The sequence below is a fragment of the Oncorhynchus nerka genome, linkage group LG19, assembly GCF_034236695.1.
Source record: "Oncorhynchus nerka isolate Pitt River linkage group LG19, Oner_Uvic_2.0, whole genome shotgun sequence".
Classification (NCBI taxonomy): Eukaryota; Metazoa; Chordata; class Actinopteri; order Salmoniformes; family Salmonidae; genus Oncorhynchus; species Oncorhynchus nerka.
In genome coordinates, this window is record NC_088414.1 from 50593391 (window position 1) to 50617865 (window position 24475).

Genomic DNA, 24475 nt, shown 5'->3' on the forward strand with positions numbered 1-24475 from the left:
ATTAACGTGCGTATTATTATTATATAATAACGTGCATATTATTAACGTGCATTATTAACGTGTATTATTATTAACGTGCATTATTATTAACGTGCATATTACGTTATAACGCATACATAACGCATATTAACAATGCGTATTATATATTAACGTGCATATTATTAACGTGCATATATATAACGTGTATATAACGCACATATTATTAACGTGCGTATTATTAACGCATATATAATGCGTATATAACGTATACACATAACGTGCACATACAACGCAAGTATACATACGCGTATATTATTAACGTGCGCATATTATAACGTGCATTATTATATTAACGTGCATACATAACGTATATATATAACGTGCATATATAACGTGCATATATTAATGCGCCATTATTATTAACGTACATATTAACGTGTTATATAACGCATACATAACGTGCGTACATATTAACGTGCATACATAACGTACATATTACATAACGTGTATATATAACGTGTGTATATATAATGTGTGTATATATAATGTGTATATATATATATATATATAGTGTATATATATAATGTGTATATATATAATGTGTATATACAGTACCTGTCAAAAGTTTGGACACACCTACTTTATTTTTTACATTGTAGAATAATAGTGAAGACATCAAAACTATGAATTAACACATATTGAATCATGTTGCAACCAAAATGTGTTAAACAAATCAAAATATATTTTATATTTCAGATTCTTCAAAATAGCCACCATTTGCCTTGACGACAGCCTTGCACACTCTGGCATTCTCTCACCAGCTTCACCTGGAATACTTTTCCAACAGTTTGAAGGAGTTCCCACATGCTGAGCACTAGTTGGCTGCTTTTCCTTCACTCTGCGGTCCAACTCATCCCAAACCATCTCAATTGGGTTGAGGATGGGTGATTGCGGAGGCCATGTCATCTGATGCAGCACTCCATCACTCTCCTTCTTGGTCAAATAGCCCTTACACAGCCTGGAGGTGTGTTGGGTCATTGTCCTGTTGAAAAACAAATGATAGTCCCACTAAGCGCAAACCAGATGGGACGGTGTATTTCTGCAGAATGCTATGGTAACCATACTGCTTAAGTGTGCCTTGAATTCTAAATAAATCACTAACAGTGTCACCAGCAAAGCACCCCACACCATCAAACTTCCTCTTCCATGCTTCACGGTGGGAACCACACATGTGGAGATCATATGTTCACCTACTCTGCGCCTCACAAAGACATAGTGGTTGGAACCAAACATCTCAAACTTGGACTCATCAGACCAAAGGACAGATTTCCACCAGTCTAATATTTATTATTTTATTAGGATCCCCATTAGCTAACGCCGTAACGCTAGCTGATCTTCCTGGGGTCCAACACCAATTAACAAGACATTACAAACAACCACAATCAAGTCTTCACAAACATTCAACAAGTAGACAATACTGATCATTAAAATACCTGACAGGACACATTTAACATTCAGTTGATACTTTCTACTTCCTGTCCAGTCATATGGTCTATCACATTAGATGTTCTTTCTACTTCCTGTCCAGTCATATGGTCTATCACATTAGATGTTCTTTCTACTTCCTGTCCAGTCATATGGTCTATCACATTAGATGTTCTTTCTATTTCCTGTCCAGTCATATGGTCTATCACATTAGATGTTCTTTCTACTTCCTGTCCAGTCATATGGTCTATTTCCTGTCCAGTCATATGGTCTATCACATTAGATGTACTTTCTATTTCCTGTCCAGTCACATGGTCTATCACATTAGATGTTCTTTCTATTTCCTGTCCAGTCATATGGTCTATCACATTAGATGTACTTTCTACTTCCTGTCCAGTCATATGGTCTATCACATTAGATGTTATTTCTATTTCCTGTCCAGTCATATGGTCTATCACATTAGATGTTCTTTCTATTTCCTGTCCAGTCATATGGTCTATCACATTAGATGTTCTTTCTATTTCCTGTCCAGTCATATGGTCTATCACATTAGATGTTCTTTCTATTTCCTGTCCAGTCACATGGTCTATCACATTAGATGTTTAGAACAATTTAATCTGGCAGCCCTGTTTTGAGGCATTTGTCCAGCTGCAGATGGTCTATCACATTAGATGGATACTTGACCATCTTCCTGTCCAGTCATATGGTCTATCACATTAGATGTTATTTCTATTTCCTAGTCCAGGGATATGGTCTATCACATTAGATGTACTTTCTATTTCCTAGGACCAGTCATTGGTCATATCACATTAGACAGTTCTTTCTATTTAGGACCAGGGATATGGTCTATCAATTAGACAGTACTTTATTTGATGTCCAGGGATTGGTCATATCACATTAGATGTTCTCTAAGTTGATAGGACCAGTCATTGGTCATATCCCATTAGATGTTCTTTCTATTTCCTGTCCAGTCATATGGTCTATCACATTAGATGTTTAGAACAATGAAGAGTTAATCTGGCAGCCCTGTTTTGAGGCATTTGGAGCTTTTTTATATATCTTTCATTGCTGCAGATGACCATATAACCAGACAGTACTCTAAGTGTGATAGGACCAGGGATTGACCATCTAACTGGACAGTACTCTAAGTGTGATAGGACCAGGGACAGTACTCTAAGTGTGATAGGACCAGGGATTGACCATCTAACCGGACTGTACTCTAAGTGTGATAGGACCAGGGATTGACCATCTAACTGGACAGTACTCTAAGTGTGATAGGACCAGGGACAGTACTCTAAGTGTGATAGGACCAGGGATTGACCATCTAACCAGACAGTACTCTAAGTGTGATAGGACCAGGGATTGACCATATAACCAGACAGTACTCTAAGTGTGATAGGACCAGGGATTGACCATATAACCAGACAGTACTCTAAGTGTGATAGGACCAGGGATTGACCATATAACCGGACAGTACTCTAAGTGTGATAGGACCAGGGACAGTACTCTAAGTGTGATAGGACCAGGGATTGACCATATAACCAGACAGTACTCTAAGTGTGATAGGACCAGGGATTGACCATATAACCGGACTGTACTCTAAGTGTGATAGGACCAGGGATTGACCATCTAACCAGACAGTACTCTAAGTGTGATAGGACCAGGGATTGACCATATAACCGGACAGTACTCTAAGTGTGATAGGACCAGGGACAGTACTCTAAGTGTGATAGGACCAGGGATTGACCATCTAACTGGACTGTACTCTAAGTGTGGTAGGATCAGGGATTGACCATATAACCGGACAGTACTCTAAGTGTGATAGGACCAGGGACAGTACTCTAAGTGTGATAGGACCAGGGACAGTACTCTAAGTGTGATAGGACCAGGGATTGACCATCTAACTGGACTGTACTCTAAGTGTGATAGGACCAGGGATTGACCATCTAACTGGACTGTACTCTAAGTGTGGTAGGATCAGGGATTGAATGCAGATTTTCTATCCTTAGGTAGTGGAATAACCTTTGACTCTATCCAGGCTTCTGGGCATCAAGTACTTATGAAACATATGAGAGATTGGGCTAGATATTTGGTTAGCTGTAACTCTAAGCAATTTGGTGTCTAGATGATCTGTACCAGGTGCCTTGTCATCTGAAAGACACAACAGCGTCCTTTCTACCTCTTCCCTTTCTACTTGATGAAATTCAAACAATCTTTTAAGGGTATAATGACATGGAGCCATCAGTTGGAATCATAGCATTCCTCAACTTGTCCACTTTTCCTGTAAAATATTAATTAAAGTAGTTTGCGATGTCGTGTGGTTTTGTAATTAATATACCCTCTGATTCAACAAAAGAGGTGGACATGCTTGAATTCCTAACCATAATAGTGTTCAACGGTTCTCCACAGCTTTTCCCATCATCCTTCACTTCATCAATGTTGTATTGATAGAATCCCTTCTTCTTTCCTTTGTTTAGTTTGGTCATAAGATGTATTAATTTACAATAACTTTGCTTTACCAAAAAGAGTGCCAGATTTATCTGCTACTTTTTATGGCATCATGACATTTCTCAGCTCATCATCAATCCACCACGGGGCACCGTTTGACCTCACAGTGCATTTTCTTAAAGGGGCTTATCAGCTGTACTCCTAAATAAATTCAGGAACAAACTTAATGACATTTCAGGATCATCCTCACTGCACACTTCTAACCATTGGCCCATTCTTATTCTCATCCACAAACGAGTCCTGATTGAACCCTCTGTAGGACCTGTGGTAGATTACCTTAGGGCCTCCGGTATTGTAGTGTTCCTAGTGAGTGAGTCCTGATTGGATCTGCGGTAGATTACCTTAGGGCCTCTGGTATTGTAGTGTTCCTAGTGAGTGAGTCCTGATTGGACCTGCGGTAGATTACCTTAGGGCCTCTGGTATTGTAGTGTTCCTAGTGAGTGAGTCCTGATTGAACCCTCTGTAGGACCTGTGGTAGATTACCTTAGGGCCTCTGGTATTGTAGTGTTCCTAGTGAGTGAGTCCTGATTGGACCTGCGGTAGATTACCTTAGGGCCTCTGGTATTGTAGTGTTCCTAGTGAGTGAGTCCTGATTGAACCCTCTGTAGGACCTGTGGTAGATTACCTTAGGGCCTCTGGTATTGTAGTGTTCCTAGTGAGCGAGTCCTGATTGAACCCTCTGTAGGACCTGTGGTAGATTACCTTAGGGCCTCTGGTATTGTAGTGTTCCTAGTGAGCGAGTCCTGATTGAACCCTCTGTAGGACCTGTGGTAGATTACCTTAGGGCCTCTGGTATTTTAGTGTTCCTAGTGAGCAAGTCCTGATTGAACCCTCTGTAGGACCTGTGGTAGATTACCACTGGCTCTATGTCATCTACAAGACCCTGCTAGGTAAAGTCCCCCTTATCTCAGCTCGCTGGTCACCATAGCATCTCCCACCTGTAGCACACGCTCCAGCAGGTATATCTCTCTAGTCACCCCCAAAACCAATTCTTTCTTTGGCCGCCTCTCCTTCCAGTTCTCTGCTGCCAATGACTGGAACGAACTACAAAAATCTCTGAAACTGGAAACACTTATCTCCCTCACTAGCTTTACATTTACATTTACATTTAAGTCATTTAGCAGACGCTCTTATCCAGAGCGACTTACAAATTGGTGCTTTCACCTTATGACATCCAGTGGAACAGCCACTTTACAATAGTGCATCTAAGTCTTTTAAGGGGGGGGGGTGAGAAGGATTACTTTATCCTATCCTAGGTATTCCTTAAAGAGGTGGGGTTTCAGGTGTCTCCGGAAGGTGGTGATTGACTCCGCTGTCCTGACGTCGTGAGGGAGTTTGTTCCACCATTGGGGGGCCAGAGCAGCGAACAGTTTTGACTGGGCTGAGCGGGAACTGTACTTCCTCAGTGGTAGGGAGGCGAGCAGGCCAGAGGTGGATGAACGCAGTGCCCTTGTTTGGGTGTAGGGCCTGATCAGAGCCTGGAGGTACTGAGGTGCCGTTCCCCTCACAGCTCCGTAGGCAAGCACCATGGTCTTGTAGCGGATGCGAGCTTCAACTGGAAGCCAGTGGAGAGAGCGGAGGAGCGGGGTGACGTGAGAGAACTTGGGAAGGTTGAACACCAGACGGGCTGCGGCGTTCTGGATGAGTTGTAGGGGTTTAATGGCACAGGCAGGGAGCCCAGCCAACAGCGAGTTGCAGTAATCCAGACGGGAGATGACAAGTGCCTGGATTAGGACCTGCGCCGCTTCCTGTGTGAGGCAGGGTCGTACTCTGCGGATGTTGTAGAGCATGAACCTACAGGAACGGGCCACCGCCTTGATGTTAGTTGAGAAACGACAGGGTGTTGTCCAGGATCACGCCAAGGTTCTTAGCGCTCTGGGAGGAGGACACGATGGAGTTGTCAACCGTGATGGCGAGATCATGGAACGGGCAGTCCTTCCCCGGGAGGAAGAGCAGCTCCGTCTTGCCGAGGTTCAGCTTGAGGTGATGATCCGTCATCCACACTGATATGTCTGCCAGACATGCAGAGATGCGATTCGCCACCTGGTCATCAGAGGGGGGAAAGGAGAAGATTAATTGTGTGTCGTCTGCATAGCAATGATAGGAGAGACCATGTGAGGTTATGACAGAGCCAAGTGACTTGGTGTATAGCGAGAATAGGAGAGGGCCTAGAACAGAGCCCTGGGGGACACCAGTGGTGAGAGCGCGTGGTGAGGAGACAGATTCTCGCCACGCCACCTGGTAGGAGCGACCTGTCAGGTAGGACGCAATCCAAGCATGGGCCGCGCCGGAGATGCCCAACTCGGAGAGGGTGGAGAGGAGGATCTGATGGTTCACAGTATCGAAGGCAGCCGATAGGTCTAGAAGGATGAGAGCAGAGGAGAGAGAGTTAGCTTTAGCAGTGCGGAGTGCCTCCGTGATACAGAGAAGAGCAGTCTCAGTTGAATGACTAGTCTTGAAACCTGACTGATTTGGATCAAGAAGGTCATTCTGAGAGAGATAGCGGGAGAGCTGGCCAAGGACGGCACGTTCAAGAGTTTTGGAGAGAAAAGAAAGAAGGGATACTGGTCTGTAGTTGTTGACATCGGAGGGATCGAGTGTAGGTTTTTTCAGAAGGGGTGCAACTCTCGCTCTCTTGAAGACGGGAGGGACGTAGCCAGCGGTCAGGGATGAGTTGATGAGCGAGGTGAGGTAAGGGAGAAGGTCACCGGAAATGGTCTGGAGAAGAGAGGAGGGGATAGGGTCAAGCGGGCAGGTTGTTGGGCGGCCGGCCGTCACAAGACGCGAGATGTCATCTGGAGAGAGAGGGGAGAAAGAGGTCAGAGCACAGGGTAGGGCAGTGTGAGCAGAACTAGCGGTGTCGTTTGACTTAGCAACGAGGATCGGATGTCGTCGACCTTCTTTTCAAAATGGTTGACGAAGTCATCTGCAGAGAGGGAGGAGGGGGGAGGAGGGGGAGGAGGATTCAGGAGGAGGAGAAGGTGGCAAAGAGCTTCCTAGGGTTAGAGGCAGATGCTTGGAATTTAGAGTGGTAGAAAGTGGCTTTAGCAGCAGAGACAGAGGAGGAAAATGTAGAGAGGAGGGAGTGAAAGGATGCCAGGTCCGCAGGGAGGCGAGTTTTCTCCATTTCCGCCTCGGCTGCCCGGAGCCCTGTTCTGTGAGCTCGCAATGAGTCGTCGAGCCACGGAGCGGGAGGGGAGGACCGAGCCGGCCTGGAGGATAGGGGACATAGAGAGTCAAAGGATGCAGAAAGGGAGGAGAGGAGGGGTTGAGGAGGCAGAATCAGGAGATAGGTTGGAGAAGGTTTGAGCAGAGGGAAGAGATGATAGGATGGAAGAGGAGAGAGAAGCGGGGGAGAGAGAGCGAAGGTTGGGACGGCGCGATACCATCCGAGTAGGGGCAGTGTGGGAAGTGTTGGATGAGAGCGAGAGGGAAAAGGATACAAGGTAGTGGTCGGAGACTTGGAGGGAGTTGCAATGAGGTTAGTGGAAGAACAGCATCTAGTAAAGATGAGGTCGAGCGTATTGCCTGCTTTGTGAGTAGGGGGAAGGTGAGAGGGTGAGGTCAAAAGAGGAGAGGAGTGGAAAGAAGGAGGCAGAGAGGAATGAGTCAAAGGTAGACGTGGGGAGGTTAAAGTCGCCAGAACTGTGAGAGGTGAGCCGTCCTCAGGAAAGGAGCTTATCAAGGCATCAAGCTCATTGATGAACTCTCCGAGGGAACCTGGAGGGCGATAAATGATAAGGATGTTAAGCTTGAAAGGGCTGGTAACTGTGACAGCATGGAATTCAAAGGAGGCGATAGACAGATGGGTAAGGGGAGAAAGAGAGAATGACCACTTGGGAGAGATGAGGATCCCGGTGCCACCACCCCGCTGACCAGAAGCTCTCGGGGTGTGCGAGAACACGTGGGCGGACGAAGAGAGAGCAGTAGGAGTAGCGGTGTTGTCTGTGGTGATCCATGTTTCCGTCAGTGCCAAGAAGTCGAGGGACTGGAGGGAGGCATAGGCTGAGATGAACTCTGCCTTGTTGGCCGCAGATCGGCAGTTCCAGAGGCTACCGGAGACCTGGAACTCCACGTGGGTCGTGCGCGCGCTGGGACCACCAGATTAGGGTGGCCGCGGCCACGCGGTGTGGAGCGTTTGTATGGTCTGTGCAGAGAGTTGACAGGCTAGAGAAGAGGCTACGCTAATGCAAAGGAGATTGGAATGACAAGTGGACTACACGTCTCGAATGTTCAGAAAGTTAAGCTTACGTAGCAAGAATCTAATTGACTAAAATGATTAAAATGATACAGTACTGCTGAGGTAGGCTAGCTGGCAGTGGCTGCGTTGTTGACTTTGTAGGCTAGCTGGCAGTGGCTGCGTTGTTGACACTACACTAATCAAGTCGTTCCGTTGAGTGTAAAGTTTCTACAATGCTGCTATTCGGTGGCTAGCTGGCTAGCTAGCAGTGTTGATTACGTTACGTTGCGTTAAAAGAACGACAATAGCTGGCTAGCTAACCTAGAAAATCGCTCTAGACTACACAATTATCTTTGAAACAAAGACGGCTATGTAGCTAGCTATGTAGCTAGCTACGATCAAACAAATCACACTGTTGGGACTGTAATGAAATGAAATGAAAATGTGATACTACCTGTGGAGCGAAGCGGAATGCGACCGGAATGCGAAAGTTCTATTCAGTAGACGTTGGCTAGCTGTTGGCTAGCTAGGAGTGACTCCTACGTTAAGGACGACAAATAGCTGGCTAGCTAACCTCGGTAAATTAAGATAATCACTCTAAGACTACACACTCTAAACTACACAATTATCTTGGATACGAAGACAGCAAAGACAACTATGTCTATGTAGCTAGCTAACACTACACTAATCAAGTCGTTCAGTTGAGTGTGATAGTTACTACAGTGCTACGGTGAACGTTTGCTAGCTGGCTAGCTGCTGGGCAGATAGGAGGACGACGAAATACGATAATTACGCAATTATCACTCTAAGACTACACACTCTAAACTACACAATTATCTTGGATACGAAGACAGCAAAGACAACTATGTAGCTAGCTAACACTACACTAATCAAGTCGTTCAGTTGAGTGTGATAGTTACTACAGTGCTACGGTAGACGGTGAACGTTTGCTAGCTGGCTAGCTGCTGGGCAGATAGGAGGACGACGAAATACGATAATTACGCAATTATCTTTGATACAAAGACGGCAATGTAGCTAGCTATGAAGATATTGCTAAGATTAGACAAATCAAACCGTTGTACTATAATGAAATGTAATGAAAAGTTATACAACCTGCAGACCGAAGCAGACCGAAGCGCGGATGCGACCGCTTGCTCCAGATGATCGCCCGCTCTTTAAGCACCAACTGTCAGAGCAGCTCACAGATTACTGCACCTGTACATAGCCCACCTATAATTTAGCCCAAACAACTACCTCTTTCCCAACTGTATTTAATTAATTAATTTATTTTGCTCCTTTGCACCCCATTATTTTTATTTCTACTTTGCACATTCTTCCATTGCAAAACTACCATTCCAGTGTTTTACTTGCTATACTGTATTTACTTTGCCACCATGGCCTTTTTTGCCTTTACCTCCCTTCTCACCTCATTTGCTCACATTGTATATAGACTTGTTTATACTGTATTATTGACTGTATGTTTGTTTTACTCCATGTGTAACTCTGTGTCGTTGTATGTGTCGAACTGCTTTGCTTTATCTTGGCCAGGTCGCAATTGTAAATGAGAACTTGTTCTCAACTTGCCTACCTGGTTAAATAAAGGTTAAATAAATAAAAAAACTGCAACTCCACCCCCATATCTATTTCTGTCCCTCCTGAACATATTGTATAAAGGTATAGAGATCTCAGCTCCCTCAATAGAAGAGTCCAAGGGAGTCTCTGATATTGCCAATACATGAATATTGTTTGACTGCACCAGACAGTGTATTTCATGAATTTTGTTCCTTAATAAAACTGCATATATTCAAGTGAGCAATGAACAGACCTTTCTCTGCTAGAATAACAGTATTTATACGTCCAAACATGAATCAGCAGTTGGAATGTGAGAGAGAGATACTCAGTCTGTGTGTGTGTGTGTGTGTGTGTGTGTGTGTGTGTGTGTGTGTGTGTGTGTGTGTGTGTGTGTGCGTGCGTGCGTGCGGCTGGATTGACTTGTGTCTGTCACTCCTCCTAACTCCTTGGGAGGGAGGGTGAACAATCAGTTTGTCATACCTCAGGTATGCTATGTCTGTCACACCCTGATCTGTTTCACCTGTCTTCGTTATTGTCTCCACCTGCCTCCAGGTGTAGCCCATCTTCCCCATTATCCCCTGTGTATTTATACCTGTGTTGTCTGTTTGTCTGTTTCCAGTTCGTCTTGTTTGTTCTAGCCTACCAGCGGTTTGTCTCAGCGCCTGCTTTCCCCCAGTCTCTCTTTCTTGCCCTCCTGGTTTTGACCCTTGCCTGGCCTGCTGTCCTGTACCTTTCCCCTACTTCTCTGGACTATTGACCTCTGCCTGACCCTGACCTGACCCTGCCTGACCCTGTGGGACTATTAAACTATTGGTTATCCGATGTGGTCTGCATCTGGGTTTTACCTTCATATCTGATAATGTCACCTCATTCTCTTGCAGCCTTCATATCTGGTAATGTCACCTCGTTCTCTTGCAGCCTTCATATCTGATAATGTCACCTCGTTCTCCTGCTCCTTCATATCTGATAATGTCACCTCGTTCTCTTGCAGCCTTCATATCTGATAATGTCACCTCGTTCTCTTGCAGCCTTCATATCTGATAATGTCACCTCGTTCTCCTGCAGCCTTCATATCTGATAATGTCACCTCGTTCTCTTGCAGCCTTCATATCTGATAATGTCACCTCGTTCTCTTGCAGCCTTCATATCTGATAATGTCACCTCGTTCTCTTGCAGCCTTCATATCTGATAATGTCACCTCGTTCTCTTGCAGCCTTCATATCTGATAATGTCACCTCGTTCTCCTGCAGCCTTCATATCTGATAATGTCACCTCGTTCTCCTGCAGCCTTCATATCTGATAATGTCACCTCGTTCTCTTGCAGCCTTCATATCTGATAATGTCACCTCGTTCTCCTGCAGCCTTCATATCTGATAATGTCACCTCGTTCTCCTGCAGCCTTCATATCTGATAATGTCACCTCGTTCTCCTGCAGCCTCCATATCTGATAATGTCACCTCGTTCTCTTGCAGCCTCCATATCTGGTAATGTCACCTCGTTCTCTTGCAGCCTCCATATCTGGTAATGTCACCTCGTTCTCTTGCAGCCTTCATATCTGGTATTAGTTCCTTTCTTATTTGACGGACTGAATCTGATAAATCCTCATTGATGAAGATGAAAGACCCTTTAAGGCATCTGGCTTTTTCAAGGACTGAAAGATGATCCTTGAACCTGCGGAATTTCACTACAATTGGCCTGGGTCTGGTTCCATTCTCACCCCTAGTGACCCCTGGTTTCCCAGACCGGTGTCTGGTTCCATTCTCACCCCTAGTGACCCCTGGTTTCCCAGACCGGTGTCTGGTTCCATTCTCACCCCTAGTGACCCCTGGTTTCCCAGACCGGTGTCTGGTTCCATTCTCACCCCTAGTGACCCCTGGTTTCCCAGACCGGTGTCTGGTTCCATTCTCACCCCTAGTGACCCCTGGTTTCCCAGACCGGTGAGCACATTCCAGCTCTACCTGTTGATCCAGTTGTAGCTCCTCAGAAAACAGCTTTTGAACTTTGTCCTCTGATTCAGCCCATGTCTCACTTTGGCTCTCCTGGATACCATCTATTACAAGATTATTTCTCCTCGATTGTCCATCCAGGTAATCAGCCTCCCTGACTGTGGGGATTTCATTCTGCCTTCCCAGAGATGTTGTGGAGGCCCTCCCTGACTGTGGGGATTTCATTCTGCCTTCCCAGAGATGTTGTGGAGGCCCTCCCTGACTGTGGTGATTTCATTCTGCCTTCCCAGAGATATTGTGGAGGCCCTCCCTGACTGTGGTGATTTCATTCTGCCTTCCCAGAGATGTTCTGGAGGCCCTCCCTGACTGTGGTGATTTCATTCTGCCTTCCCAGACATGTTGTGGAGGCCCCCACTGACTGTGGAGATTTCATTCTGCCTTCCCAGAGATGTGCTGGAGGTCCTCCCTGACTGTGGGGATTTCATTCCGTATAGAGGAACCGTTTCTGGGAAGTGCATCCTGTGTGGTCTTCAATACACCCACATCCTTCTGTGTGAACAGAAGGCTTGTTTAAAAATCTTGTACATCTTTAGTCAGGTCATCCAGCCGTTTGTTGGACTCCATGATCGTTTTGTATGAAGCTTTTAAAGTTATTTTCCTGCTGAAGTATCATTTCCTTATAGAACACGTTCTGCTTCTCCAAGACGTACCGGCAGAGATGTGATGCCCGGCAGAGATGTGATGCCCTGCAGAGATGTGATGCTCAGCAGAGATGTGATGCCCAGCAGAGATGTGATGCCCGGCAGAGATGTGATGCCCGGCAGAGATGTGATGCCCGGCAGAGATGTGATGCCCAGCAGAGATGTGATGCCCAGCAGAGATGTGATCCTTGTCTTTTTTCGGAGGCATGACTGTACTAACAGTAGGACGAGCCCGCTATTCACTCTGTGAAATGAGAGATGCCGGCAGTAGAAAACTCTGGAAATGGCTAGTCCTAAAACCAAGACAACTAGAAGTGCGGCCCTAGCCACAAGGGCTAACCGTTTAGCGTGCTTGGTATCCAGCAATAGTAGCCAAGGCTGTCTAGCTTCATAGCTAGCAGCTAGGATAGCTGCTTTGCCAATGTATTACCACCTTGTTTGAGCACGGATCCCTGGACATATATTAGCGACCCAGCGTTAACACTAACTGCGTCCCAGGAACCAGATATGAAAAGGAAAACTATTGTGAACTTTTATTAGCTAACTAGGTAGTTTGTTAAAGTAAAACAAACCAAGTCTCTAGTCTTGTACTGTGTGTGTTGATGACGTGCTGACTCTCTCTGACTCACTGTACTTCTAATGTCCATTGCTTGTGTTTCTTTGCCCAAGCAAGTCTCTTCTTCTTACTGGTGTCTTTTAGTAGTGTTTTCTTTGCAGCATTTCACAATGAAGGCCTGATTCTCCTCTGAACAGTTGATGTGTCTGGTACTGGAACTGTTACTGTCTGTTACTCTGAAGCATTTGTTTGGGCTGCAGTCTGAGGCTGGTAACTCTAATGAACTTATCCTCTGCAGCAGAGGTAACTCTGGGTCTTCTGGGTCTTCTATTCCTGTAATTCTGGGTCTTCCATTCCTGTAACTCTGGGTCTTCCATTCCTGTAACTCTAGGTCTTCCATTCCTGTAACTCTAGGTCTTCCATTCCTGTAACTCTAGGTCTTCCATTCCTGTAACTCTGGGTCTTCCATTCCTGTAACTCTGGGTCTTCCATTCCTGTAACTCTGGGTCTTCCATTCCTGTAACTCTGGGTCTTCCATTCCTGTAACTCTGGGTCTTCCATTCTAAGTTTGAGGTGTTCGGATCACAAAGAACATTCGTGAGATGCAGAGAAAATGAAAAGATGCTGGAGGAGTGTTTAACGCCATCTGTCAAGCATGGTGGAGGCAATGTGATGGTCTGGGGCTGCTTTGGTGGTGGTAAAGTGGGAGATTTGTACGGGGTAAAAGGAAGGCTACCACTCCATTTTGCAACACCATGCCATACCCTGTGGACGGTGCTTAATTGGAGCCAGTTTCCTCCTACAACAGGACAGCTTTCAGACCCAAAGCATCAAGCCAATCCAAACTATGCAAGAACTAGATTTAACACATTGACAACTAGAAGAAGCAATCCAACTTGTGGGAGGTGCAGGAAGCATGGGGTGAAATTCTGTCTCAACAATGGAGTGTCCAGCACAGTCACCAGATCTCAACCCTATTGAGCCATCAAGTTGTGGGAGCAGGGGTGAAATCTTGACCGTAGGGTACGTAAGAGGTGCCCATCAACACATTGACAACTCCAACTCCAACTTGTGGGAGGTGCTTCAGGAAGCATGGGGTGAAATCTCTTCAGATTACCTCAACAGATTGACAACTAGAAGCCATCAAGCCAATCCAACTTGTGGGAGGTGCTTCAGGAAACTAGCATGGGGTGAAATCTCTTCAGATTACCAACTCAACATCAAGCCAATTGACAACTAGAAGCCATCAAGCCAATCCAACTTGTGGGAGGTGCTTCAGGAAGCATGGGGTGAAATCTCTTCAGATTACCTCAACACATTGACAACTAGAAGCCATCAAGCCAATCCAACTTGTGGGAGGTGCTTCAGGAAGCATGGGGGTGAAATCTCTTCAGATTACCTCAACACATTGACAACTAGAAGCCATGCCAAAGGTCTGCAAAGCATAGCTGATTACCTCAACAAATTGCAACTAGAAGCCAAATGGGAGGTGCTTCAGACGAAAGCAAAGTTTGAAGGACACAATTATTTCAATTAAAAATCATTATTTATAGCCTTGTGTCTTGACTATTTCCTATTAATTTTGCAACTTTTTTCATGTATGTTTTCATGGAAAACAAGGACATTTGTAAGTGACCCCAACCTTTTAACGACAGTGTATAATAAAGCAGTGTGTGGAGACTGCCTATATATATATATTATATAATGTCTATATATATATATTATATAATGTCTATATATATATATTATATAATGTATATATATATATAATACCTGAGTACTGCCCAGCCAGGGTGAGAATGCCTCCCTCTTCATGTCTTCCTCTGTGGTAGACCAGCTCTCCTCCCAACACCAGTCCTGAACACACACTCTGGAGGAAGTGGGCAACCAGGATCACTACACACACACACACACACACACACAGACACACGCACACACACACACACACACATTATCATATATATGAGACAGACATTATCATATATATTATGATGAGATACACATTATCATAGAAATACACTCAGCTACCTGACTCCCGTAGGACATCAGGGTTCGCCATGGTAACAGCAGCTGTGAAGTCACTTCCTCTGTACTCCGTTTCAAACTGCCACGTCATGAACTGAGCCTGCTGGGTCTATACACACACACACACACACAAAAACACACGCACACAAACACACACACACGCACACACACACACACGCTATGTAAAGTATTCCTGAGACTTTGTTAATTTGTTTTACATGCAACTAAGACGTCTTAGAGACTGGAGGACCTGGGTCTGACTGGCTGTGTAACCACGGGCAACTGTTCTTGGAGTTCTAGGAGTACGCATTGAAACAAGCCAGTCTAGCACTGGGGTTTATTCATTTTTTCAATTTATTTGATTTTATTTAACATTTAACTAAGCAAATGTTTTATTTACAATGATGGCCTACTGGTAGATCTGAACCACCCACCTGAAACACAGCCTTGGCCCTGATTCGCTCGCTAAGATGCAGCAGCGAATGAGCATTCAGACTGCCGGAGGAGTCCATCTCACCGATCAGCACGGGGGAGTCCTGAAAATGGAAAGTTTGTGGTAATACTAACATTTCTTTCTTTCTTTGTTTTTCTAAGCTGTTTTGTACTGTAGGGATGTTGCTTTGCTGTGTGTAGTCTGTGTGTAGTCTGTGTGTAGTCTGTGTCTAGTCTGTGTCTAGTCTGTGTCTAGTCTGTGTGTAGTCTGTGTGTAGTCTGTGTCTAGTCTGTGTCTAGTCTGTGTGTAGTCTGTGTGTAGTCTGTGTCTAGTCTGTGTCTAGTCTGTGTCTAGTCTGTGTGTAGTCTGTGTCTAGTCTGTGTCTAGTCTGTGTCTAGTCTGTGTCTAGTCTGTGTCTAGTCTGTGTCTACTCTGTGTCTAGTCTGTGTGTAGTCTGTGTGTAGTCTGTGTGTAGTCTGTGTCTAGTCTGTGTCTAGTCTGTGTCTAGTCTGTGTGTAGTCTGTGTCTAGTCTGTGTCTAGTCTGTGTCTAGTCTGTTTCTAGTCTGTGTGTAGTCTGTGTCTAGTCTGTGTCTAGTCTGTGTGTAGTCTGTGTCTAGTCTGTGTGTAATCTGTGTCTAGTCTGTGTCTAGTCTGTGTGTAGTCTGTGTCTAGTCTGTGTCTAGTCTGTGTCTAGTCTGTGTGTAGTCTGTGTCTAGTCTGTGTCTAGTCTGTGTCTAGTCTGTGTCTAGTCTGTGTCTAGTCTGTGTGTAGTCTGTGTCTAGTCTGTGTCTAGTCTGTGTCTAGTCTGTGTGTAGTCTGTGTCTAGTCTGTGTCTAGTCTGTGTCTAGTCTGTGCCTAGTCTGTGTCTAGTCTGTGTCTAGTCTGTGTGTAGTCTGTGTGTAGTCTGTGTCTAGTCTGTGCCTAGTCTGTGTCTAGTCTGTGTCTAGTCTGTGTGTAGTCTGTGTCTAGTCTGTGCCTAGTCTGTGTGTAATCCATCAGGTACCACGGTGGATCAAGTGGAATCACTTTAATGTGTTATCCTCAGGAGTCATCTGTTTCCACAATAAATAAACCAATCAATCCCCACATCTTATTGAAGTATACTAGAGCAAAATAGAATAGCCTGCACATTGAATATGCTACTAATGACATTTATTGACAACACCATGTTAGCCTCTGAACCCCATGTTAGCCTCTGGTACTTCCCTCTGAACAACATGTTAGCCTCTGAACAACATGTTAGCCTCTGAACAACATGTTAGCCTCTGGTACTTCCCTCTGAACAACATGTTAGCCTCTGAACACCTGTGTTAGCCTCTGGTCTAGTCCCTCTGAACAACTGTGTTAGTCTGTGAACTCTGTGTTAGCCTCTGGTAGTTACCTCTGAACAACATGTTAGCCTGTGAACTCCATGTTAGCCTCTGGTAGTCTGTGTCTGAACAACATGTTAGCCTCTGAACACCATGTTAGCCTCTGGTAGTTACCTCTGAACAACATGTTAGCCTCTGAACACCATGTTAGCCTCTGGTACTTCCCTCTGAACAACATGTTAGCCTCTGAACTCCATGTTAGCCTCTGGTAGTTACCTCTGAACAACATGTTAGCCTGTGAACACCATGTTAGCCTGTGGTAGTCCTCTGAACAACATGTTAGCCTCTGAACTCCATGTTAGCCTCTGGTAGTTACTGTGAACAACATGTTAGCCTCTGAACAACATGTTAGCCTCTGAACACCATGTTAGCCCCTGGTACTTCCCTCTGAACACCATGTTAGCCTCTGAACACCATGTTAGCCTCTGGTAGTTACCTCTGAACAACATGTTAGCCTCTGAACTCCATGTTAGCCTCTGGTAGTTACCTCTGAACAACATGTTAGCCTCTGAACATCATGTTAGCCTCTGTACTCCATGTTAGCCTCTGAACCCCATGTTAGCCTCTGGTACTTCCCTCTGAACAACATGTTAGCCTCTGAACAACATGTTAGCCTCTGAACACCATGTTAGCCTCTGGTACTTCCCTCTGAACAACATGTTAGCCTCTGAACACCATGTTAGCCTCTGGTACTTCCCTCTGAACAACATGTTAGCCTGTGAACTCTGTGTTAGCCTCTGGTAGTTACCTCTGAACAACATGTTAGCCTCTGAACTCCATGTTAGCCTCTGGTAGTTACCTCTGAACAACATGTTAGCCTCTGAACACCATGTTAGCCTCTGGTACTTCCCTCTGAACAACATGTTAGCCTCTGAACTCCATGTTAGCCTCTGGTAGTTACCTCTGAACAACATGTTAGCCTCTGAACACCATGTTAGCCTCTGGTAGTTACCTCTGAACAACATGTTAGCCTCTGAACTCCATGTTAGCCTCTGGTAGTTACCTCTGAACAACATGTTAGCCTCTGAACACCATGTTAGCCCCTGGTACTTCCCTCTGAACACCATGTTAGCCTATGAACTCCATGTTAGCCTCTGGTAGTTACCTCTGAACAACATGTTAGCCTCTGACCACCATGTTAGCCTCTGAACTCCATGTTAGCCTCTGAACCCCATGTTAGCCTCTGAACCCCATGTTAGCCTCTAGTACTTCCCTCTGAACAACATGTTAGCCTCTGAACACCATGTTAGCCTCTGAAGTCCATGTTAGCCTCTGAAGTCCATGTTAGCCTCTGAACTCCATGTTAGCCTCTGGTAGTTACCTCTGAACAACATGTTAGCCTCTGAACACTATGTTAGCCTCTGGTACTTCCCTCTGAACACCATGTTAGCCTATGAACTCCATGTTAGCCTCTGGTACTTCCCTCTGAACACCATGTTAGCCTCTGGTACTTCCCTCTGAACTCCATGTTAGCCTCTGGTACTTCCCTCTGAACTCCATGTTAGCCTCTGGTAGTTACTTCTGAACACCATGTTAGCCTCTGGTACTTCCCTCTGAACATCATGTTAGCCTCTGAACACCATGTTAGCCTCTGAACAACATGTTAGCCTCTGAACAACATGTTAGCCTCTGGTACTTCCCTCTGAACACCATGTTAGCCTATGAACTCAATGTTAGCCTCTGGTACTTCCCTCTGAACACCATGTTACCCTCTGGTACTTCCCTCTGAACTCCATGTTAGCCTCTGAACACCATGTTAGCCTCTGAACTCCATGTTAGCCTCTGAACACCATGTTAGCCTCTGAACTCCATGTTAGCCTCTGAACAACATGTTAGCCTCTGAACAACATGTTAGCCTCTGGTACTTCCCTCTGAACAACATGTTAGCCTCTGAACACCATGTTAGCCTCTGTAATCCATGTTAGCCTCTGAACCCCATGTTAGCCTCTGGTACTTCCCTCTGAACAACATGTTAGCCTCTGAACAACATGTTAGCCTCTGAACACCATGTTAGCCTCTGGTACTTCCCTCTGAACAACATGTTAGCCTCTGAACACCATGTTAGCCTCTGGTACTTCCCTCTGAACAACATGTTAGCCTCTGAACTCCATGTTAGCCTCTGGTAGTTACCTCTGAACAACATGTTAGCCTCTGAACTCCATGTTAGCCTCTGGTAGTTACCTCTGAACAACATGTTAGCCTCTGAACACCATGTTAGCCTCTGGTACTTCCCTCTGAACAACATGTTAGCCTCTGAACTCCATGTTAGCCTCTGGTAGTTACCTCTGAACAACATGTTAGCCTCTGAACACCATGTTAGCCTCTGGTAGTTACCTCTGAACAACATGTTAGCCTCTGAACTCCATGTTAGCCTCTGGTAGTTCAACATGTTAGCCTCTGAACAACATCTGTTAGCCCCTGGTACTTCCCTCTGAACACCATGTTAGCCTATGAACTCCATGTTAGCCTCTGGTAGTTACCTCTGAACAACATGTTAGCCTCTGAACACCATGTTAGCCTCTGAACTCCATGTTAGCCTCTGAACCCCATGTTAGCCTCTGAACCCCATGTTAGCCTCTGGTACTTCCCTCTGAACAACATGTTAGCCTCTGAACACCATGTTAGCCTCTGAAGTCCATGTTAGCCTCTGAAGTCCATGTTAGCCTCTGAACACCATGTTAGCCTCTGGTAGTTACCTCTGAACAAACATGTTAGCCTCTGAACACCATGTTAGCCTCTGAAGTACTTCCCTCTGAACACCATGTTAGCCTATGAACTCCATGTTAGCCTCTGGTATGTTAGCCTCTGAACACCATGTTAGCCTCTGGTACTTCCTCTGTTGTTAGCCTCTGGTACTTCCCTCTGAACACCATGTTAGCCTCTGGTTAGCCTCTGGTACTTCCCCCTGAACACCATGTTAGCCTCTGGTACTTCCCTCTGAACTCATGTTAGCCTCTGGTACTCTGAACTCCATGTTAGCCTCTGGTAGTTACTTCTGAACACCATGTTAGCCTCTGGTACTTCCCTCTGAACATCATGTTAGCCTCTGAACAACATGTTAGCCTCTCCTCTGAACACCATGTTAGCCTCTGGTACTTCCCTCTGAACAACATGTTAGCCTCTGAACACCATGTTAGCCTCTGGTACTTCCCTCTGAACACCATGTTACCCTCTGCCCCTCTGAACACCATGTTAGCCTCTGGTACTTCCCTCTGAACTCCATGTTAGCCTCTGAACACCATGTTAGCCTCTGAACTCCATGTTAGCCTCTGAACACCATGTTAGCCTCTCTGAACTCCATGTTAGCCTCTGAACACCATGTTAGCCTCTGAACAACATGTTAGCCTCTGAACACCATGTTAGCCTCTGGTACTTCCTCTGAACAACATGTTAGCCTCTGAACACCATGTTAGCCTCTGGTGTTAGCCTCTGAACACCATGTTAGCCTCTGGTACCTCTGAACAACATGTTAGCCTCTGAACACCATGTTAGCCTCTGGTAGTTACCTCTGAACAACATGTTAGCCTCTGAACTCCATGTTAGCCTCTGGTAGTTACCTCTGAACAACATGTTAGCCTCTGAACACCATGTTAGCCTCTGGTAGTTACCTCTGAACAACATGTTAGCCTCTGAACACCATGTTAGCCCTGGTACTTCCCCTCTGAACAACATGTTAGCCTCTGAACTCCATGTTAGCCTCTGGTAGTTACCTCTGAACAACATGTTAGCCTCTGAACACCATGTTAGCCTCTGGTAGTTACCTCTGAACAACATGTTAGCCTCTGGTACTTCCATGTTAGCCTCTGGAACTCCATGTTAGCCTCTGAACCCCCATGTTAGCCTCTGAACCCCATGTTAGCTTGGTACTTCCTCTGAACAACATGTTAGCCTCTGAACACCATGTTAGCCTCTGAAGTCCATGTTAGCCTCTGAACATGTTAGCCTCTGAACTCCATGTTAGCCTCTGGTAGTTACCCTCTGAACAACATGTTAGCCTCTGAACACTATGTTAGCCTCTGAACTGAACACCATGTTAGCCTATGAACTCCATGTTAGCCTCTGAACTTCCCTCTGAACACCATGTTAGCCTCTGGTACTTCCTCTGAACATGTTAGCCTCTGGTACTTCCCCTCTGAACTCCATGTTAGCCTCTGAAGCCTCTGAACCATGTTAGCCTCTGAACACCATGTTAGCCTCTGAACTTGTTAGCCTCTGGTACTTACCTCTGAACTCCATGTTAGCCTCTGGTACTTCCCCTCTGAACTCCATGTTAGCCTCTGGTACTTCCTCTGAACAACATGTTAGCCTCTGAACTCCATGTTAGCCTCTGGTAGTTCCTCTGAACAACATGTTAGCCTCTGAACACCCATGTTAGCCTCTGGTACTTCCCCTCTGAACTGAACTCCAACTGTTAGCCTCTGGTACTTCCCTCTGAACTCCATGTTAGCCTCTGGTAGTTACTTCTGAACACCATGTTAGCCTCTGGTACTTCCCTCTGAACATCATGTTAGCCTCTGAACAACATGTTAGCCTCTGAACAACATGTTAGCCTCTGAACAACATGTTAGCCTCTGGTACTTCCCTCTGAACACCATGTTAGCCTATGAACTCCATGTTAGCCTCTGGTAATTCCCTCTGAACACCATGTTACCCTCTGGTACTTCCCTCTGAACTCCATGTTAGCCTCTGGTACTTCCCTCTGAACTCCATGTTAGCCTCTGAACACCATGTTAGCCTCTGAACTCCATGTTAGCCTCTGAACACCATGTTAGCCTCTGAACTCCATGTTAGCCTCTGAACTCCATGTTAGCCTCTGAACTCCATGTTAGCCTCTGGTACTTCCCTCTGAACAACATGTTAGCCTCTGAACTCCATGTTAGCCTCTGGTAGTTACCTCTGAACAACATGTTAGCCTCTGAACACCATGTTAGCCTCTGGTACTTCCCTCTGAACAACATGTTAGCCTCTGAACTCCATGTTAGCCTCTGGTAGTTACCTCTGAACAACATGTTAGCCTCTGAACTCCATGTTAGCCTCTGGTAGTTACCTCTGAACAACATGTTAGCCTCTGAACACCATGTTAGCCTCTGGTAGTTACCTCTGAACAACATGTTAGCCTCTGAACACCATGTTAGCCTCTGGTACTTCCCTCTGAACAACATGTTAGCCTCTGAACTCCATGTTAGCCTCTGGTAGTTACCTCTGAACAACATGTTAGCCTCTGAACACCATGTTAGCCTCTGGTAGTTACCTCTGAACAACATGTTAGCCTCTGAACTCCATGTTAGCCTCTGGTAGTTACCTCTGAACAACATGTTAGCCTCTGAACAACATGTTAGCCTCTGAACACCATGTTAGCCCCTGGTACTTCCCTCTGAACACCATGTTAGCCTATGAACTCCATGTTAGCCTCTGGTAGTTACCTCTGAACAACATGTTAGCCTCTGAACACCATGTTAGCCTCTGAACTCCATGTTAGCCTCTGAACCCCATGTTAGCCTCTGGTACTTCCCTCTGAACAACATGTTAGCCTCTGAACACCATGTTAGCCTCTGAAGTCCATGTTAGCCTCTGAAGTCCATGTTAGCCTCTGAACTCCATGTTAGACTCTGGTAGTTACCTCTGAACAACATGTTAGCCTCTGAACACCATGTTAGCCTCTGAAGTCCATGTTAGCCTCTGAAGTCCATGTTAGCCTCTGAACTCCATGTTAGACTCTGGTAGTTACCTCTGAACAACATGTTAGCCTCTGAACACTATGTTAGCCTCTGGTACTTCCCTCTGAACACCATGTTAGCCTATGAACTCCATGTTAGCCTCTGGTACTTCCCTCTGAACTCCATGTTAGCCTCTGGTACTTCCCTCTGAACTCCATGTTAGCCTCTGGTAGTTACCTCTGAACAACATGTTAGCCTCTGAACAACATGTTAGCCTCTGAACACCATGTTAGCCCCTGGTACTTCCCTCTGAACACCATGTTAGCCTATGAACTCCATGTTAGCCTCTGGTAGTTACCTCTGAACAACATGTTAGCCTCTGAACACCATGTTAGCCTCTGAACTCCATGTTAGCCTCTGAACCCCATGTTAGCCTCTGGTACTTCCCTCTGAACAACATGTTAGCCTCTGAACACCATGTTAGCCTCTGAAGTCCATGTTAGCCTCTGAAGTCCATGTTAGCCTCTGAACTCCATGTTAGACTCTGGTAGTTACCTCTGAACAACATGTTAGCCTCTGAACACCATGTTAGCCTCTGAAGTCCATGTTAGCCTCTGAAGTCCATGTTAGCCTCTGAACTCCATGTTAGACTCTGGTAGTTACCTCTGAACAACATGTTAGCCTCTGAACACTATGTTAGCCTCTGGTACTTCCCTCTGAACACCATGTTAGCCTATGAACTCCATGTTAGCCTCTGGTACTTCCCTCTGAACTCCATGTTAGCCTCTGGTACTTCCCTCTGAACTCCATGTTAGCCTCTGGTAGTTACTTCTGAACACCATGTTAGCCTCTGGTACTTCCCTCTGAACATCATGTTAGCCTCTGAACACCATGTTAGCCTCTGAACAACATGTTAGCCTCTGGTACTTCCCTCTGAACACCATGTTAGCCTATGAACTCCATGTTAGCCTCTGGTACTTCCCTCTGAACACCATGTTAGCCTCTGGTACTTCCCTCTGAACTCCATGTTAGCCTCTGAACACCATGTTAGCCTCTGAACTCCATGTTAGCCTCTGAACTCCATGTTAGCCTCTGGTACTTCCCTCTGAACACCATGTTAGCCTCTGGTACTTCCCTCTGAACACCATGTTAGCCTCTGGTACTTCCCTCTGAACTCCATGTTAGCCTCTGGTAGTTACTTCTGAACACCATGTTAGCCTCTGAACTCCATGTTAGCCTCTGGTAGTTACCTCTGAACACCATGTTAGCCTCTGGTACTTCCCTCTGAACACCATGTTAGCCTCTGAACACCATGTTAGCCTCTGAACAACATGTTAGCCTCTGAACACCATGTTAGCCTCTGGTACTTCCCTCTGAACACCATGTTAGCCTCTGAACACCATGTTAGCCTCTGGTACTTCCCTCTGAACACCATGTTAGCCTCTGAACACCATGTTAGCCTCTGAACTCCATGTTAGCCTCTGAACTCCATGTTAGCCTCTGAACACCATGTTAGCCTCTGAACACCATGTTAGCCTCTGGTAGTTACCTCTGAACACCATGTTAGCCTCTGGTACTTAAGAAAACGCTCACCCAGAGCCGGGGACTTTAAATCCATTTAACCTCATTTCTATCAGCATGTTAAATGTGCAACCAGAGGAAAAAACAAACCTCTGGACCACCTTTACTCCACACACAGAGACGCGTACAAAAGCTCTCCCTCGCCCTCCATTTGGCAAATCTGACCATAATTCTATCCTCTTGATTCCTGCTTACAAGCTACAATGAAAGCAGGAAGCACCAGTAACTAGATCAATAAAAAAGAAGATGAAGCTGATGCTAAGCTACAGACTGGAATATGTTCCGAGCTTCCTCCGGTGGCATTGAGTACATCACATCAGTCATTGGCTTCATCAATAAATGTATCGATGACGTCCCCCCCACAGTGACTGTACGTACATACCCCAACCAGAAGCCATGGATTACAGGTAGCATCCGCACTGAGCTAAAGGCTAGGCTTGATTACCAACAACGACGAGACGGCCTACAGGGAGGAGGTGAA

At 45.6% G+C, this 24475-nt stretch overlaps 1 protein-coding gene across 1 annotated transcript in view; it reads right to left on the reverse strand.

The window, feature by feature from the left end:
• Window positions 1–701: 701 nt before the first annotated feature.
• Window positions 702–24475, reverse strand: part of si:dkey-71l1.1 (uncharacterized protein LOC569883 homolog) — a 41399-nt gene continuing 17625 nt past the window's right edge. Inside the window, exons 5-8 of the mRNA XM_065005023.1 lie at window positions 15387–15488; window positions 14956–15061; window positions 14701–14823; window positions 702–1021 (exon numbers count right to left, since the gene is read on the reverse strand). Of these exons, the coding sequence (XP_064861095.1) occupies window positions 1014–1021; window positions 14701–14823; window positions 14956–15061; window positions 15387–15488 (339 nt within the window). The 3' untranslated portion in view covers window positions 702–1013. The remainder of the gene's footprint in view (window positions 1022–14700; window positions 14824–14955; window positions 15062–15386; window positions 15489–24475) is intronic.